The sequence below is a fragment of the Hypanus sabinus genome, chromosome 24 (genome assembly GCF_030144855.1).
Source record: "Hypanus sabinus isolate sHypSab1 chromosome 24, sHypSab1.hap1, whole genome shotgun sequence".
NCBI classification, from domain to species: Eukaryota; Metazoa; Chordata; class Chondrichthyes; order Myliobatiformes; family Dasyatidae; genus Hypanus; species Hypanus sabinus.
The window spans coordinates 28,258,052-28,275,873 of record NC_082729.1 but is presented as its reverse complement, the minus strand read 5'-3'; the positions used below and the strand labels follow the sequence as shown (position 1 = coordinate 28,275,873).

Here is a 17,822-nt window from a genome sequence, read left to right as displayed (position 1 = left end):
CTCCGTAGAAACCTACCCGGTTACGACGGTGCAATTTACCGTTTACCTGCTCTTTCTCTGTCTCTGGCTGAGAGCGTAGTCGAGCACCAGCACCTGGGTTCAATTCCCACCAATGCCTGTAAGGAGTTTGTATGTCCTGCCGCACTCCAAAGGCATACCTCGCGGTCAGTAGACATTGTCCCGTGATTAGGCGAGGGTTAAATCAGGGGTTGCTGGGTGGAGGGGCCTGTTCCGCTCCCTATCTCAGTAACTTCTGCACTGTTATTGTTTCACCGTGTTCTACCTTAATGCTCTGTGTAATGATCGCAAGACAACTCCAACAGACGGCAATAATAAACCAATGCTAATACGACACGGGAGGCCATTCAGCCCATCCCTTACCTTGCTTGCTTCCTGCTATCCCTTACCCCCCACATGAACAACCTGAATCATTATGTCAGTACAGCAACACTGTGACCAGCTGGCACTACAATGGACATTTTAGTGTTAAAGGTGCTGGTTTTTATACACGTTCAGTGGCTCTTCATCAGGTATGCCTGTACCCCTACTCGTTCATGCAAGTATCTAATCAGCCAATCATGTGGCAGCAACTCAATGCATCAAAGCATGCAGACATGGTCAAGAGATTCAGTTGTTGTTCAGACCAAACATCAGATTAGTGAAGAAGTATGATCAAAGTGACTTTGACTGGGGAATGACTGTTGGTGCCAGACGGGGTGGTTTGAGTATCTCAGAAACTGCTGATCTCCGGGGATTTTCACACACAACAGTCTCTAGAGGTTACAGAGAATGGTGTGAGAAGCTAAACACATCCAATGAGCGGCAGTTCTGTGGGTGAGAACGCCTTGTTAATGAGAGAGGTCAGCGGACAATGGCCAGGCTGGTTCAAGCTGACAAATAACCACGTGTTACAACAGTGGTATGCAATTCGAGTGTGAGAGCGAAGGGTAGAACATGGAGGGGAGGTTTTTGGAATTCAGGGGAATGAGTGGGTGGTTCAAGATCAGTATGTACCTCAGTGAGGTTCTGCTTCTATGTAAAAGCCCCCGGGGAATGAAAGAGACACTCAGATTCAGTCACTGACTGACAGCCTGGTGTGGGGACTTCTGTGCACAGGAATGCAAGAGGCCACAGAGAACATACGAGACAATGTCTCAGGAAACTGACCCCCTCTACCCCTGCAACTGGACCCCATGCCTTCTTCTCAATTAGGTACAGGAGCCTGAAGACCCATACCTCAAGTTTCTTCCCCACTACTGTCAGGTTCTTGAACTGGCATGTAAAACTGGAACCCTAGGTCGTACTGTATTCCCCTGAACTTGGGAGTTATTCTGTCCTGTTAATTCATATTACTTTATGTTAATCATATTCATGTTAATTTATGTTAATGAAGTGCATGCTAACTCACGCTAATTTATGATTGTAATGAACTGCAAAGAGCCAACTGCAGTGGCATTTGGCTGTGTATACCTGTGCAGTCGCCGACACTTTCAGCCTCTCCTTCATGAACTTCTCGCTGACTCTGTAAAGCATCATCAGGGACCCACACCCCGGACATGTCTCTGTTCTCCCCTTCTCCCACTGTGCTACTCACCTTGCTGCCGGACGCCCCCTCCTTGATGGCTTCTCGGTAACTGAAGGAGGAGACACTGCTACTGTCCCCTGTCTGCGTTCGACTGGGTGAGCTGATCTCTGCCAGCACCAGATCCTCCAGGCCTGAAAGAGATGGGGGAGACGAAATTAGGGTCGAAATGTCTAACATGAGAAGGAATGTCACTAAAATTTGACAAACAACATCTCCTAGACCGGGGGTCGGCAACTCGCGGCTCCGGAGCCACATGTGGCTCTTTTACGTCTGTGCTGCGGCTCCCTGTTGCTTTGGGAAATAATTGGTTGTGGCGACCCTTTTCCTGGCACATCCGAACCGACTCACAATTAGATAGCCTATGGGGGTTTGCGAGCACAGAGCTTTGGAGCCACTGCGCCACGGGGGGCCGGTTGAGGGAGGCTTAAAAGTGAGGCTGAAGATTTCGAATAAGGTTTTTTCCTTCGACTGCAGTTACCGACTCCGTGTCGTAATTTTAGCGCTGCGTGTAGCACACCGCTACATGGTCAGTATTTAATTAAAATGTATTTTATGTTAGTTTGTTAGTTTTTGAAATGTAAATCTAAATTTGAAGATTATGGTGATCTTGTACAATCTAAATAAGATGTTGTGGCGACCCATTTCCTGACACATCCGAACCGGCTCACAATTAGCCAGCGTTCAGGCTAAGGGAGATAGCCTACGGGGGTTTGTGAGTACGTGTCTTTTGCAGCATCCGCGCCCATGGAGGGCGGGTTGAGGGAGGCTTAAAAGCAAGGCTGTTTAGTTCGAATAAAGCTATCTTTGACTGCAGTTTACTGACTGCGTGTAGCAACCGCTACGTGTTTTTATCGCTGGCTGTCCAGAGGGGAAGTGCTGAAACGCTTTGTCGCGTGTCTGGAAGAAGTGAAAACTTTCCTGGGCAGCAAAGGGCTCAACTTTCCTGAGCTGGAACAGCCAGAGTGGCTGGAAAAGCTACACTTCATGGTAGACATGACAGCGCACCTGAACACGCTGAACACAGCTCTTCAACGGGGTAAGGACGTACAGCCCTGCACATGTTGGAGGATGTTTTGGCATTCGAGCGCAAGTTGACGTTGCTTGCCAGAGATTTACAGAAAGGCACATTGTCTCACTTGCCCAATTTGAGAGAGTTCAAACAATGTCACGACATGATAAATTCGGAGTATTTACATTCTGCAATCATCGCAATGCAAACATCGTTTGGGAAACGCTTCTGTGAGTTCAGAGAGGAAAAAAACACATTATCCTTCCCGGTCACTCCCCTAAGCATCGATCCATCCCTACTGAATACGACTGCATTGTCAGGTGTGAGTCAACCTGAACAAGTATGATAAATATTTTAATTGCCTATTATTTTACGTATATTCATATGTTTTCATTGTTCAGTGAAATAGTCCTTTTATTTTTCAGGCTGACAGCTGGCTGATGTTATTTTTGATTTGCTGCTGGCGGCAAATTTAAGTTTGGCGTTTTTCATGAATACAAGAAGGACTCAAATAGACGTTGAGTATTTTACTTAAAAGTAACCTTTAACCTAACGTCTTTTTTTCGGAGTTCAAAATGTTTCTGTTGCATGCAGAAATGTAATTTCGTTTTCTCTGCAGGAGTTCATCAATTTCATAAATGCAACACATTATAGTTTGTTTATACATAGCATAAAGGCAAAACAAAACGTTGTATGCAGTGTTATTTCATTTTAAATGTCAAACGGGTTTTGCGGCTCCCAGTGTTTTCTTTTCTGTGGGAAACGGGTCCAAGTGGCTCTTTCAGTGGTAAAGGTTGCTGACCCCTGTCCTAGACAGTGTGGAGAGGATGTTTCCTATGGTGGGGGAGTCCAGGACCTGAGGGCACAGCCTCAGAATAGAAAGAGATCCCTTTACAGCAGAGATAAGGAGGAATTTCTTAGCCAGAGGGTGGTGAATCTTTTACCATGGACAGCCATGGAGGCCAAGTCACTGAGTAGATTTAAAGCCAGAAGTTGATTGGCTCTTGATTAGTTGCCGGGTGAAGGCAGGAGAATGGGGATGAGAGGGAAAATAAATCGGCCACAACGGAATAACAGAGCAGGCACCAACGGCCAAATGGCCTCATACAGTTCCTACGTCTTATGCAATACGATTAAAGGGGACCTGCAGGGCAAGTTATTTTTTAAAAGCACAAAGAGTGGAGTGTGCTGCCGGGGTGGTGGTGGAGGCAGGTAGGGTAGAGATGTTTCAGAGGCTCCTAGGGATGTGCAGGGATTGGTGGGATATGGACAGAAGGGATTAGATTAAACATTTAAGTACAGTCCGCCCTCCTTATCCGCGAATTCAACCAACCGTGAATCGCGAAAACCCGGAAGTGCTCTTCCAGTACTTGTTGTTCAAGCAAGTACAGACTTTTTTTTCTTGTCATTATTCCCTAAACAATGCAGTACAGGTAGTCCCCGAGTTATGAACGTCCGACTTACGGACAACTCGTACTTACAGACCGAGGAAGGAGAACGCTGTCCACCATTTTAAGTCGGATCGCAACACTGCCTGCCATTTTAAGTCATTGCCGTTGACACTGAGTTGAGTGTTTAACTTTGTATTTGGCTTAAATTTTTCTTAGTAAGATTCACCCTGACCCTGCACGCCCCCCCCCCCCCCCCACCGTTCCAGTCGGCTGGTGGCGCAGTGAGATCAATGCCAGGCTGGAGATCAGAGGTTTCCGACTTCGATTTAGTGACAGACCACTCCTGCGCCAGGTTGATGTCAATCCAGTGACTCCCATACCATCCATGCTGGGTTGATGTTGAGCTCGCAACTCGACCTCGTAAAAAAGACACTGCCACCTCCAGTTTAAATTCCCATGCGGAATATTGTGGAGGATCAAATACAGTACCCAAACCCAGCACAGCCCTCACTTGTCCCATTTAACCTCTCAGTGCGGTGGAGTTTCGAACCCGGGGAATTCAGTGCGGTGGTCCTTAGGACCCAATGGACCTCGGGAGCCGGCGCAGCTCGGGACCCGCCGCCCGCAGTGTTTCTGTTCCATTGATGGGAAGTGATCGCAATTGAAAATAAAGTGGAAATAATAAGCATTTGGAAAGAGGTGAAACACCATAAGTCATTGTAAAAGCTTTAGGCTACAGTCTGTCAACGATTGGAACCATTTTAAAGGATAACGGGTAAAGTGGGAATAATGGAGCATGTGAAAGGCTCTGCCCTGATGAAAGCCACAGTTATTACTAAGCAACACAGTGGTTTAATTATTGAAATACATGTGTTTCTTAAGTGTTTTATATGCATAGAAAGGTAAAATATATACTATATACTAAGACAAACACTTGACTTACTTTGACTAAGTGACACTAAATAATACCGGATGTACTTGTTCCGAATTGCGTACAAATCTGACTTAAAGACGGACTCAGGAACGGAACTCGTACGTAACCTGGGGACTGCCTGTATAACAACTATTTTACATAGCATTTATACTGTATTAGGTATTAAAAGTAATCTAGAGATGATTAAAGTATACGGGATGATGTGCGTGGGTTACTGTGGATCGGGATTGCAAAAAACCGTAAGTTCTCTTACTCAGTCAGTTGGTACATCCGGTATTACTTAGCGTCAGTTAGTCAAACATTTTCTTAGTATATATTTTACCTTTCTATGCGTATAAAACACTTAAGAATGTATGTTTCAGCGCCAAGCTCGGGAACTTCTTCCCGAGTTCAATCCAGTGAGAGATCGCTATCGAGGGCCCTCTCCGCCATGCCGGGTTGATGTGGAGGATCAAAAACCCAAAACCCAATAATTAAACCACTGTGTTGCTTAGTAATAATTGTAGCTTTCATCAGGGCACAGCCTTTCTCACCTTATCCTTTAAAATTGTTCCAATTGTTGACTGACTGTAGTCTTAACGCCTTTCCAATGACCGATGGTGTTTCACCTCTTTCAGATCGCTTTATTATTTCCGCTTTATGTTCAATTGCGATCGTGATTATTTTCGTGAACAGAAACACTGCAGATTCAGATCTCTGCCGCTGGGTCCAAATGTCCACCGCACTGAGACAGGTTAAATAATGTCTTGGGTTCTGCTGGGTCCTAAGAACAACGGCATTGAGACACGTTGAATAAGGGACTTGAGCATCCGCGAATTTTGGTATCCGCGAGGGGTCCCGGAACCAATCCCTCGCGGAGAAGGAGGGCCGACTGTAACCGTTTAACTAGTTTCACATAACTTCAGTAACTGTTGCTGTACCTTACTGTTCTAAGTTCAAAGCAAAACCAGCCTCAGGAAGTGGCAGACTCACCCAAACTCAACAAATCAGGAACAGCTTCCTTCCCCTCTGCCATCAGATTTGTGAACAGACAGGGAACCTGTGAACACAACCTCACTATTTCCCTCATCTTTTCGCTTATTTCTTACCATAATTTTTTTTTTAAAGGCATTGCACTGTACTGCTGTTGCGAAACAGCAAATTTCTTGACATTATGTCAGTGATCTGTGTGTGTGTGTGTGAGTGAGGGGGAGGGGGAGAGGGAGAGGGGAATGAGATGGGCTGGGGTTGCATTGGTATACAAGCGTGTGGTTTTTACTCTCGGTGTGTGCCTCTTTCACGGAGGCACCAGGACACAGTCATGAGGAGGATGTGCCAATTCTATGTACACACACACGCAGAGTCATAGGGAGGATGTGCGTACACACACACAGACCCCAGTGGTGCGAGACAATAGCCTTACCCACTGTACTGGGACTGGGGATGAAGCAGATTTGTTATGAGAGGATGGGGAAGGCAGTATTTTGCGTACACACACACACAGAACAGCTTTCGGGATCGAACACCGGACCCCAGTGGTGCGAGACAATAGCCTTACCCACTGTACTGGGACTGGGGATGAAGCAGGTTTGTTATGAGAGGATGGGGAAGGCAGTATTTGCCCTCCCTCCCATGCCAGCCTACCTGTCCTGGACTTGGTGTTGGTGAGGATGTCCTGCAGCCGCTCCTGAAGCTTGTCGGCCCTCTTGCGTTCGAGCTGTAGCTGCCTCTTCAGGTCCTTCAGCTGAGGAAGAGCAGGTGACAGAGAGACAAAGAGCGTCAGGAGGCAATAAAGACCCAACCTGCCACGCCTGCTTCCAGTGTCGACGGAGGGACCTCTTCACTGTGTTCAGGAGCGATCGCTCCACCTGACCCTGAGCGCGTGCAGCCCATCCAAATGGACGCAGGGAAGCTGCCTCTCCGTGGGGACGAGTGTGGACAGCATCAAGAGTGTTGCCAAAACTCCTGGGTGGAAGGGAAAACGAGGCGGTCCCACGGTATTGTGGCGGTTAGCCCAAAGCTGTTACACTGTGGGGCGTCTGTAAGGAGTTGGTATGTCCCCACCGAGATACTGTCCAAAAACATAATAGTTAGTAGGTTAATTGGTCACTGTGAATTGCTGCTGAGCGGTGAGGCTCGTTGGGCTGGAAGGGGCTGTTCCACGCTGTGTCTCTCAATTAAATAAATGAGGGGAAACGTCTTCTCTCAGAGGATGGGGAGAGTGCAGAATGAGCTGCCAGCTCAAGTGGTGGTCCATAATTCCTTGAAAGTGGCATCACAGGTAGAAAGAGCAGTTTTGGCACATTGGCCTTCATAAATCGAAGTACTGAGTACAGGAGTTGGGGTGTTCTGTTGAATTTGGTGAGGCCTAATTTGGAGTATTGAGTGCAGTTTTGGTCACCGACCTTCAGGATAGATATCAATACAATTCAGAGGTCAGAGAAAATCTACAAGGATAGTGCTGGCACTTCAGGGAAAGGTTGAACAGGTTAGGACTTTATTCCCTGGAGCAGAGGACAGTGAGGAGAGATTTGACAGAGGTATGCAGATTTATGAGGGGTATAGATCGGGTAAATGCATGCAAGCTTTTTCGCCAACACTGAGGTTAAGTGAGACAAGAAGTCATGGGGCAAGGCTGAAAGGTGAAATATTCAAGGGGAACCTGAGGGGGAGCTTCTTCAATCAGAGTGTGGAACGAGCTGGCAGTGGAAGTGGTGGATCGGGGTTCGATTAAGAGAAGTTTGGATAGGTACGTGGAGGACTACAGTCCAGGTGTGGGTCAATGGGGCAAGATGGATTAGAGGGCTGAAGGGTCGTGCTCTGCGTTATGGGGAGGGTTTGGGCAGGCTGGGACTTTATTCCTTGGAGTATAGCATTCGGGGGTGGGGGTGGGAAGTATGAGGGGCAGAGATATCGGGAGAATGCACACGGTCTTCACCCAGAACTCAAGGGCAGAGGTTTAGGTGAGAGGGGAGAGGAGCATCTTTCTCACGCACAGGGTGGAACGAGCTGCCAGAGGAAGAGGCAGGTACATTAACGACGTTTATATAGATGCTTGGTAGTTGCACGACCAATGATGGCAAAAGAGCGGCCAAGAGATTTCCCTGCCGGGGAGGTAATACTGTGCTCACTGTGGAGAGAGGCTCAGGTTCAGGAGGGACAGTCAAAGTAGCCCCAAGCGAGGGACTGTGGTGCCCCCTGTAGATGGTGCAGCCACAGTGGTGGAAGGAGGGAGCATTTCAGGGGTTGGGTGGGGTGCCGATCGAGGGCGCTGCTCTGTCCCAGACTGACCTGAGCTCTAACAGTCATTAGAACCACCCCTTCCTAGGAGTGTCTCGTCACAAGCCTGACCTGTAGACGGGTGGGGTGTGGAGTGCATGACTAACTCCATCCATCATGAGAGGGTGTCCCATCACACTCCTGACTTGTAGACATGCAGAATACAATGTGGTGGATGTGGAGTGCAAGGACTAACTCCACCCAGGCAGGTGTTGAGTGTCCCATCACACTCCTGACTTGTAGACATGCAGAATACAATGTGGTGGATGTGGATGTGCAAGGACTAACTCCACCCAGGCAAGTGGGGAGTGTCCCATTACACGGATGACTTGCAGATAGGGGGAAGTGGTAATGTGGTGGATGTGGAGTGCATGGACTAATTCCACGCAGGCAAGTGTTGAGTGTCCCGTCAAGTGGATGGGGGAAAGACCCTGGGGCTTCAAAATGTGATGACTTGCCGTATAACCCTCACACCCTCCAACTCACATGGAGAGCAGTCTCTCTTCCCTGCTGTGGATTCCAGGAGAACCGGCTGCCACCATGCAGATGAGACGGTGGCATTTCCCCCTCCATGCACAGCAAGATCCCAAACCTTTCCTGTTGGAACCACGGGTGGGTGAGGAGGCCCTCTCCAGTCCTCGAGGTCTCGGATCCTGACTGAGAAGAGATCCACTCACAAGCTCCCCACTACCACCGATGTACGCCGTCCACACACCCTTCAGCTTACCGCAGAGCTCCCTTTCTTCTCCAGGATCCGCTGACCATCCACCGTGTCCTTGATTTCCTGAGGGGGAGGGAGGGGAGGGACACGTTAGCCGGGGATTAATGATCATCCAAGCAGCCACTGAACAATCTGTGGAGGAACTCGGGGGTGGGGGGGAGTGTGATCAGCACAGGGATGGCTACTCCCTTGGGTCGAGGCCTTTACCGCTCTTCCTAATGGGACAAGACCAGAAGACATAGGAGCAGAATTAGGCCATTCAACCCATCGACTCTGCTCTGCCATTCCAATAATGGCCAATCCCAGATCCCACTCAACTCCATACACCTAGCTTCTCACCATATCCTTTGATGCCGACCGATCAGTAAACCATCCACTTCTGCCTTAAATATATCCACGGACTTGGCCTCCACCGCACTCTGTGGTAAAGCATTCCATAGATTCACTACTCTTTGGCTAAAACAAATCCTCCTTACCTCTGTTTTAAAGGTTGCCCCTGAATTTTGAGGCTGTGTCCTCTAGTTCTGGATACCCCCACCAGAGGAAACATCCTCTCCACATCCACTCTAACTAGTCCTTTCAACATTCAGTAGGTTTCAATGAGAGCCCCTCGGATTCTTCTAAATTCCAGTGAGTACAGGCCCAGAGTTGCCAAATGCTCCTCGTATATTAACTCCTTCATTCTCAGAATCACCATCGTGAACATCCTCTGGAATCTCTCCAACAACAATACATCCTTTCTGAGACACGGGGCCCAAAACCGTTGACAATATTCCAAGTACGCCCCGACTAGAGTCTTATAAAAGCTTAGCATTCTCCCCTTGCTCTTATATTCTAGTCCATTTGCCTTCTTTACTACAAACTCAACCTGTAAATTAACCTTCTGGGACTCTTGCACGAGGAATCCTACGTCCCTCTGATGTTTGAACCTTCTCCCCATTTAGACAATTGTCTGCACTATTTGTTCCTTTTATCAAAATGCATTATCATACATTTCCCAACAACATATTCCATCTGACACTTTTATGTCCAATCTGTCACATTGCTTCCTCAGCACCACCTCCCCTCCACCTACTTTCAGATCCAAATCTCTGACAAACAATCTGAGAAGTAGCAGTCCCAATACTGACCCCTGAGCAACACCGACAGCCAACAGGGATGGATTGTTTCAAAGGCAGAGAAAGAAACAACCTTGCTTGGCTCCTCTTATTTTGATCTCTCATTTGACCAGCTGACCACACTTCTATCCCAGGAGGGAGAGCTAAGGGTGTATAAGAAATGGCCAATCGGTTGGAAAATATTTTGAGTAAAATTATTTTTAGAGATCCAACAGGATTTAAAGATCCTGTCTTTAAAAAATTATTTTTAAAGACCCAAAGGTCGTTATTCCTTTTCAAATGTTCGGAGACTATTTAATATTATATATTCGTCTTCTTTAAAAACTCCACAATGCGTCATCTCTTTGGATACTGAAAAAGCGTTTGATCAAGTCAAATGGAAATATTTATTTAATGTTTTATAGAAATTTGGTTTTGGTGTTAATTTTAATAATTGGTTTAGAATGATATATAAAACTCCTATTGCTACTGTTATTACTAATAATTGTAGATCCCTTTTTTCAGCGTTCACGGGGACAAGACAAGGTTGTCCACTAAGTCCTTTGTTATTTAACTTAATATTAGAACCCCTTGCTATCGCTCTTCGTGAAGCTAAAGATATTCATGGGATTCTAGTGAATGAGACCATTCATATGATTTCTCTTTATGCTGACGATTTACTGGTTTATATATCTAATCCTGAGGAATCTATCCCTGCCTTGCTGAAGTTATTTAATGAATTTGGATATTTTTCAGGATATAAAATTAATTTTAATAAAAATTTTCCTTTAAATGAATCTGTTTCTATATATGATAACACTCCTTTCAAAGTTATGGATTCCTTTAGATATCTAGGCATTATAATCACTAAAAAATATAAGGATCATAAAGCTAATTTTGTTCCCTTGGTAGATTCTATGAAGAATTTTTTAGCAGATGGAACCCACTTACGTCTTCACTTGCTGGTCGCATCCATATAGTCAAAATGAAGATTTTACCAAAGTTTTTATATTTATTTCAGAATATCCCTGTTTTTTGACTAAGAATTTTTTTGATTGAATTGATTCTATTATCTCATCTTTTATTTGGAGTGATAAAAGACCAAGAATTGGTAAATATCACTTACCAAAACTGAAAGGGACAAAGGTCTTGCTTTGCCTAATTTTAGAATGTATTCCTGGAAATGTGTGATATATGTCCTTTTGGTTATACTGGGTTGATAAGAACGAGTGGCCAATTTGGGTAGATTTGGAATTGAAAGCTGTGAAACAGTTTTATTTAACCTCGTTATTGGGAGCCTCTCCACCTATACAATTAGCTAAAGTTGCTAAGTTAAATTTATACACTGTGATTAAGTATTCTTTACAAATTTGGCTCCAGTTCCATAATTCTTTTAATCTTAAAAAGTTTAAACTTTGTAGTTTAATTTATCAAAACTATTTTTTTAAGCCTTCCTTGAGTGATCCGATTTTTTTATTTTGGAAAAATAATGGTATTAATTCTTTTTTGGATCTATTGGCTTTTGAACAATTAGTTGATAAATACTCTCTTTATCAGTGCTCCTGGGAATAATTCCTCAAAATATCCGTGGTATTTCTTTGTCTGCCCAACATGTCATTGCATTTGTTACATTGATACTAGGAGGGCCATTCTGTTGAAGTGGGAGGATACGTCGGCTCCCACTCTGTCACAATGGTTCTCTCAAGTGATGTTCTGTCTTAGTTTGGAGAAAATTAGAAGTCGAACCTTCGAACCTATGTTTGATTTTGAGGAAAGACGGGGTTCATTTGCTCGTTACTACCATTTGAGTTAATTGATAGATTTCCTCCACGATCTAATTGTAGGTTTTGGTATATTTTGCTGACGGTCTGATGTTTATCTTTAGAAGTTTTTTGTATGACGCACCTCATGGGGTCTTTTTTTCTCACTTTTTTCTTGCTTTAGTAGGGTTTTTTTCAGTTTTTTTGTGTCACCGTATTTTTCAATCCTTAATATTCTTTTTAACCTTTTTGAGACAGTGTAAGTGTTATCTTGGATAATAACAATAAAAAGATTTGAAAAGAAAGAGTGTGGCAGAAAGTGAGGACGGAATTCTTATTAACTGGGGGGGGGGGAAGGTGGGAATGGGAAAACACTGGGGGATGGGGGTCATCTACGACTGGACCCTGTCACAGAGGGGGTAGGTGGTATGGTACCTGCCGGAGTTTGGCGATGGTCTCTCCGTGTCCGTCACGTTCTCCCTCGACCCGGGATAGCTCCTCCCGCACACTTGCCGTTTCCTGCTCCTTGGCCTGGGATGGCAGACACACAGACATCAGTGAACGAGGTGCTGGAGCGAGCCCACAGCAGAAACCGACGGCCCCGGTGCGCAGGATGATCCCGCACAATGACTGCGATCTGGTGTTCTTCTTTCCGCACACCACCCACCCAGGGCACTGGGGAGACAGGGCCGCCCCTCTCCACTGCGCAGCCCTCCCTGCTGCTCTCGCACTCAGCAGTCCTCCTGCCCTCTTCACCACCCCTCCCAAAGGCACAACACTCCCTCTCGGTGGCCTTCCTGTGGCGCAGTGCTCCCATGATGTGGCGCCACCAACTCACTGCCCCTCCGCAGGGAGGGAGGAACGGTACGGGAGGACATGTAACAGGAGGGAACACCATGCAGAGGAACATACCTGCAGCTCGAGAGCATGGGCTTCCTGCAGCTGCTTCACGTTCTCCTCGTGTTCCCTCTGCTTTTGCTCCACCAGCTCCTGCAGGGCAATGATCACAGAATCTCAAATTACACCCTTTATTAGATCCTGGAGTGGAACCGGGTGTGGTCTTCTGCTGCTGTAGCCCAGCCACTTCATGCTGTACGTTCAAAGACGCTCTTCTAAATGCCACTGTTGTAACGGGTGGTTATGTGAGTGGTTAATGGGTGGTCTCCTTCCTGTCAGCTTGAACCGCTCTGGCCAATCTCCTCTAACTTCTCTCATTAACAAGGTAATGTCACTGGATTTTAAAAGCCATCTTTCACACTATTGTCTGTAAACGCTGTTGTGTGTGACAATCCCAGGAGATCTGGAGAGGCATAATATGATTAGGAATAGTCAGTGTGGTTTTCTCAAGGGCAGTTAGTGCCTTACGAGCCTGATTGAATTTTTCGAAGATGTGACTAAACACATTGATGAAGGAAGAGCAGTAGATGTCGTGTATATGGATTTCAGCAGGGTTTTTGATAAGGTGCCCCATGCCCCATCCCCATGGGATCCAAAGGGACATTGCTTTGTGGATCCAGAACTGGCTTGCCCACAAAAGGCAAAGAATAGTTGTAGACAGGTCATATTCTGCATGGAGGTCAGTCACCAATGGAGTGCCTCAGGGATTTGTTCTGGGACCCCCTTTTTTAATTTTTGATTTTAATTTTTGTAAATGACCTGGATGAGGAAGTGGAGGGATGGGTTAATGAATTTGCTTATGAGGTTGGAGGTGTTGTGGGTAGTGTGGAGGGCTGTCAGAGGTTACAGCAGGACATTGACAGGACGCAAAACTGGGCTGAGAAGTGGCAGATGGAGTTCAATCCCACTAAGTGTGAGGTGGTTCATTTTGGTAGGTCAAATATGATAGCAGAATATGGTAAACACTCTTGGCAGTGTGGAAGATCAGAGGGATCTTGGGGTTTGTGTCCATAGGATGCTCAAAGCTGCAGCGCAGGTTGACTTTGTGGTTAAGAAAGCACACAGTGCATTGGCCTTCATCAATCGTGGGACTGAGTTTAGGAGCCGAGAGGTAATGTTGCAGCTATACAGGACCCCGGTCAGACCCCACTTAAAGTACTATGCCCAGTTCTCCATACAGCACATGAATGTGTGGGGAATAGAAGGATCACGTCCGGAGGGAGGACCACGGACAGGACATATCCCGCGTGCGTTGGGGAGGGGCAATGGAGGGGACGGACCGCGTGCGGGGGAGACATAGGGGACGGATTAGGTACTGTCAGTTCAGTGCAGCACAAACTGGTGGGCTGAAAACCGTGAGACATAGAGGCAGTTGGGGCATTTAGCCCATTGAGTGGCCTGCACCATTTAATCATGTTCAATGAGGGGCAATGGAGGTGGAGGTGGGAGGTCTATGTGCCGCATGTACATATATTAAAATGTCAGTTGTGTCCATGCACATAACTTAGCAAGCCTAAGCCATACGTTTTTGGACTGTGGGAGGAAACGTACAAACTCCTGACAGGCAGCAGCGGGAATTTAATCCCTGGTGCTGTGAGGAATTGTGCTGAGAGGGCAGGGAGGCTGGCTGCCCCAGTGTGCTCACCTCTGCTTCGTTCAGTCTCCTCTGGAACCAGCCCTTGGCTCCCTCCGCAGCCTCCAGCTGCTGCCTCAGCCCTTCGGCGGCCTGTTGCAAGCTCTCCAACTCCCGGCCCCGGGCCTGCGTGGGGAAGCATCAGCAGCAGGGTTAACGTCTCGCATGCACCACCCACTAGCATATGGGAATCCCTCCCTCACCGATGCCAGCCTCCACACTGTACTCCCACTGTGCAGTAGGGCCCTTTACTTTGCTGTCCTGATACCCCCTCCGCTCAAATACCCCTCCTACATCACACCTCCCTCCCCATCCTGCCTGATTTCACTCACACACAGCTCCACCTTACACCACACTCCCTCACCTCCATTACCACAGTTCCTCTCACCTCCGTTGGCCTCCGTTCACCCCGGTACCCCCTCACCCTTCTCAGCCCCTCCTCAGCCTTCCCATTCACTGTCCTCACAGCTTCTTCCCTTCACTCAACCTCCTCCCTCACCCTAAATTCCCTATTTGCTCACTCCTTTTCCCACCATCTCTTCTCCTACCTCAGCTCCCTCCTGCATTCTCACTGACCCCCACCTCTCCACTCCTCCTTCTCCTCACCTCCCCGCACCATCCCCTCCCTTCTCCCAACGCATCCCAGACCTTCTCCTGGAGCTAGGATCTTCCCCCATCCTGACCTTCTCCTGGAGCTAGGATCCCCACTCCCTGACCCCCTGGAGCTAGGATCTCCCCCACTCCCTGACCCCCTGGAGCTAGGATCTCCCCCACTCCCTGACCCCCTGGAGCTAGGATCTCCCCCACTCCCTGACCCCCTGGAGCTAGGATCTCCCCCACTCCCTGACCTTCTCCTGGAGCTAGGATCTCCCCCCTCCCTGACCTTCTCCTGGAGCTAGGATCTTCCCCACTCCCTGACCCCCTGGAGCTAGGATCTCGCCCACTCCCTGAACCCCTGGAGCTAGGATCTCCCCCCTCCCTGACCTTCTCCTGGAGCTAGGATCTCCCCCCTCCCTGACCTCCTGGAGCTAGGATCTCCCCCCTCCCTGACCTTCTCCTGGAGCTAGGATCTTCTCCCTCCCTGACCCTCTCCTGGAGCTAGGATCTTCCCCCTCCCTGACCTTCTCCTGGAGCTAGGATCTTCCCCACTCCCTGAACCCCTGGAGCTAGGATCTCCCCCCTTCCTGACCTTCTCCTCTCGGAGCTGGGCTTTCAGCTCGTCCTCGCTGTGGTTCTTGTTCTCATACAGCTCGCGTAGCTCCCTCTCGTACTTGGCGCGGACGGCCAGCACCTCCTTCTCGTGCTGCAGTTTCAGGTCGCCCACCGCCTCCTTGTGTCGGCCCTTCTCCTGCTGGATCTCGATGGCCAACTCATCCAGCATGGCCTTACGCTTGTCCGCTGACTGTGACAGGGGTCAAAGGAGGTTGGGGGGTGGGGGTTACACAGCCCAGGATGGGACGGGAATGTGGAGTGGGGGGGGTGGTAGAAGGGATTTTGGAGAAAACACGGAGAAAGTTAACACACTCCTGAGAACTTGAGAATGTATGTGAATGTTTGTGAGATAGAGATATAGAGGGATATATACAGAGAGTGAGAGAGATAAGATACGGACGGAGGGAGAGAGAAACAATATAGGGGCAGAGGGAGGGGGAGAACGGAAAGCGAGATGACGGAGAGGTATGGGGGGGGAGGGTGCATTTGTGCAGAGGGTGAACGGAGAGGAGGTTCAGGGAGATTGTGTGCATCTCGGGGAAGGGGTTGGAGAGCACGTTTGTGCCAGCTCCAGGTAACCAGTTCAGGTGGGGTGGGGGCCAGATCAGAGAATTGGACGTTGATGTGGTCAACTGCTCTCACCTTCCGAGCCTCCTCCAGCTCCTGCTCCAGCTGCTGTACCTGCTCCAGGAGCAGCCCATTGGCCTGCGTCACACCCTGCACGAGAGGAGAGGACAGGTCAGTAAGGACGTAATGCTGGGATTTTGCACGGCTTTGGTTAGACCGCATGGAACATTGCCAGCCGTTTTAGGTCCCCCATTTAAGAAAATGCTGGCATTGGAAAGGGTCATGAAAATAATCCCAGGAACGAAAGAGGACCATAAGAGGTGTCTTTGATGGCCTGGGGCTGGTACTTGCTGTTGTCAGAAGAATGGTGGGGAGGGGAACTCACACTGAAACCTATCAAATGTGGAAAGGCCCAGATAGAGTGGATGTGGAGAGGATGTTTGCTATAGAGGGAGAGTCTAGGACCACAGATTAGAGCAATGAATGGAGATGAGGAGGAATTTCTTTAGCCACAGGATGGTGAATTTGTGGGAATTTTTACCACAGACAGCTGATGGGTTTGGATTTGTCAGGGCGTCAACGGTTACGGGGAGAAGGCAGGAGAATGGGGTTGAGAGGGAAAGTAAGTCAGCTAAGACAGATGGCAGAGCCGACTCGATGGCCAGACACCCTAACTCTGCTCCCATGTCTGATGGTCAAAGGTGATGGGGTTAGCTGAAATCAGCATCTTGGTTGGCATGGATGATAAGAGTTTGATTCCACTTGTGACTCGGACTCTGAAACACAGAGGACAGACTGGTACACACTGGTACTGGTGAAGACAGGCCAATACACACTGGTACTGGTGAGGACAGATCCATACACACTGGTACTGGTGAGGGCAGATCCATACACACTGGTACTGGTGAGGACAGATCTATACACACTGGTACTTGTGAGGACAGATCTATACACACTGGTACTGGTGAGGACAGACCGATACACACTGGTACTGGTGAGGACAGATCCATACACACTGGTACTGGTGAGGGCAGATCCATACACACTGGTACTGGTGAGGGCAGATCTATACACACTGGTACTGGTGAGGGCAGATCCATACACACTGGTACTGGTGAGGGCAGATCCATACACACTGGTACTGGTGAAGACAGATCCATACACACTGGTACTTGTGAGGACAGACCTATACAGACTGGTACTGGTGAAGACAGATCTATACACACTGGTACTGGTGAGGGCAGATCCATACACACTGGTACTGGTGAGGGCAGATCCATACACACTGGTACTGGTGAGGGCAGATCCATACACACTGGTACTGGTGAAGACAGATCCATACACACTGGTACTTGTGAGGACAGACCTATACAGACTGGTACTGGTGAAGACAGATCTATACACACTGGTACTGGTGAGGGCAGATCTATACACACTGGTACTGGTGAGGGCAGATCTATACACACTGGTACTGGTGAGGACAGACCGATACACACTGGTACTGGTGAAGACAGATCTATACACACTGGTACTGGTGAAGGCAGATCTATACACACTGGTACTGGTGAGGGCAGATCTATACACACTGGTACTGGTGGTGAGGACAGATCTATACACACTGGTACTGGTGAGGACAGATCTATACACACTGGTACTGGTGAGGACAGATCTATACACACTGGTGCCGGTGAGGACAGATCTATACACACTGGTACTGGTGAGGACAGATCTATACACACTGGTACTGGTGAGGACAGA

General features: G+C 48.1%; 1 protein-coding gene across 1 annotated transcript in view; it reads right to left on the bottom strand.

Annotated features, from left to right (window-relative positions):
- gripap1 (GRIP1 associated protein 1) overlaps positions 1-17,822 on the bottom strand; it is a 129,119-nt gene that overhangs the window by 8,730 nt on the left and 102,567 nt on the right. Inside the window, exons 17-24 of the mRNA XM_059949501.1 lie at positions 16,140-16,214; positions 15,475-15,687; positions 14,298-14,411; positions 12,668-12,745; positions 12,191-12,286; positions 8,905-8,961; positions 6,543-6,642; positions 1,595-1,716 (exon numbers count right to left, since the gene is read on the bottom strand). Coding sequence (XP_059805484.1) covers positions 1,595-1,716; positions 6,543-6,642; positions 8,905-8,961; positions 12,191-12,286; positions 12,668-12,745; positions 14,298-14,411; positions 15,475-15,687; positions 16,140-16,214 — 855 coding nt within the window. The remainder of the gene's footprint in view (positions 1-1,594; positions 1,717-6,542; positions 6,643-8,904; positions 8,962-12,190; positions 12,287-12,667; positions 12,746-14,297; positions 14,412-15,474; positions 15,688-16,139; positions 16,215-17,822) is intronic.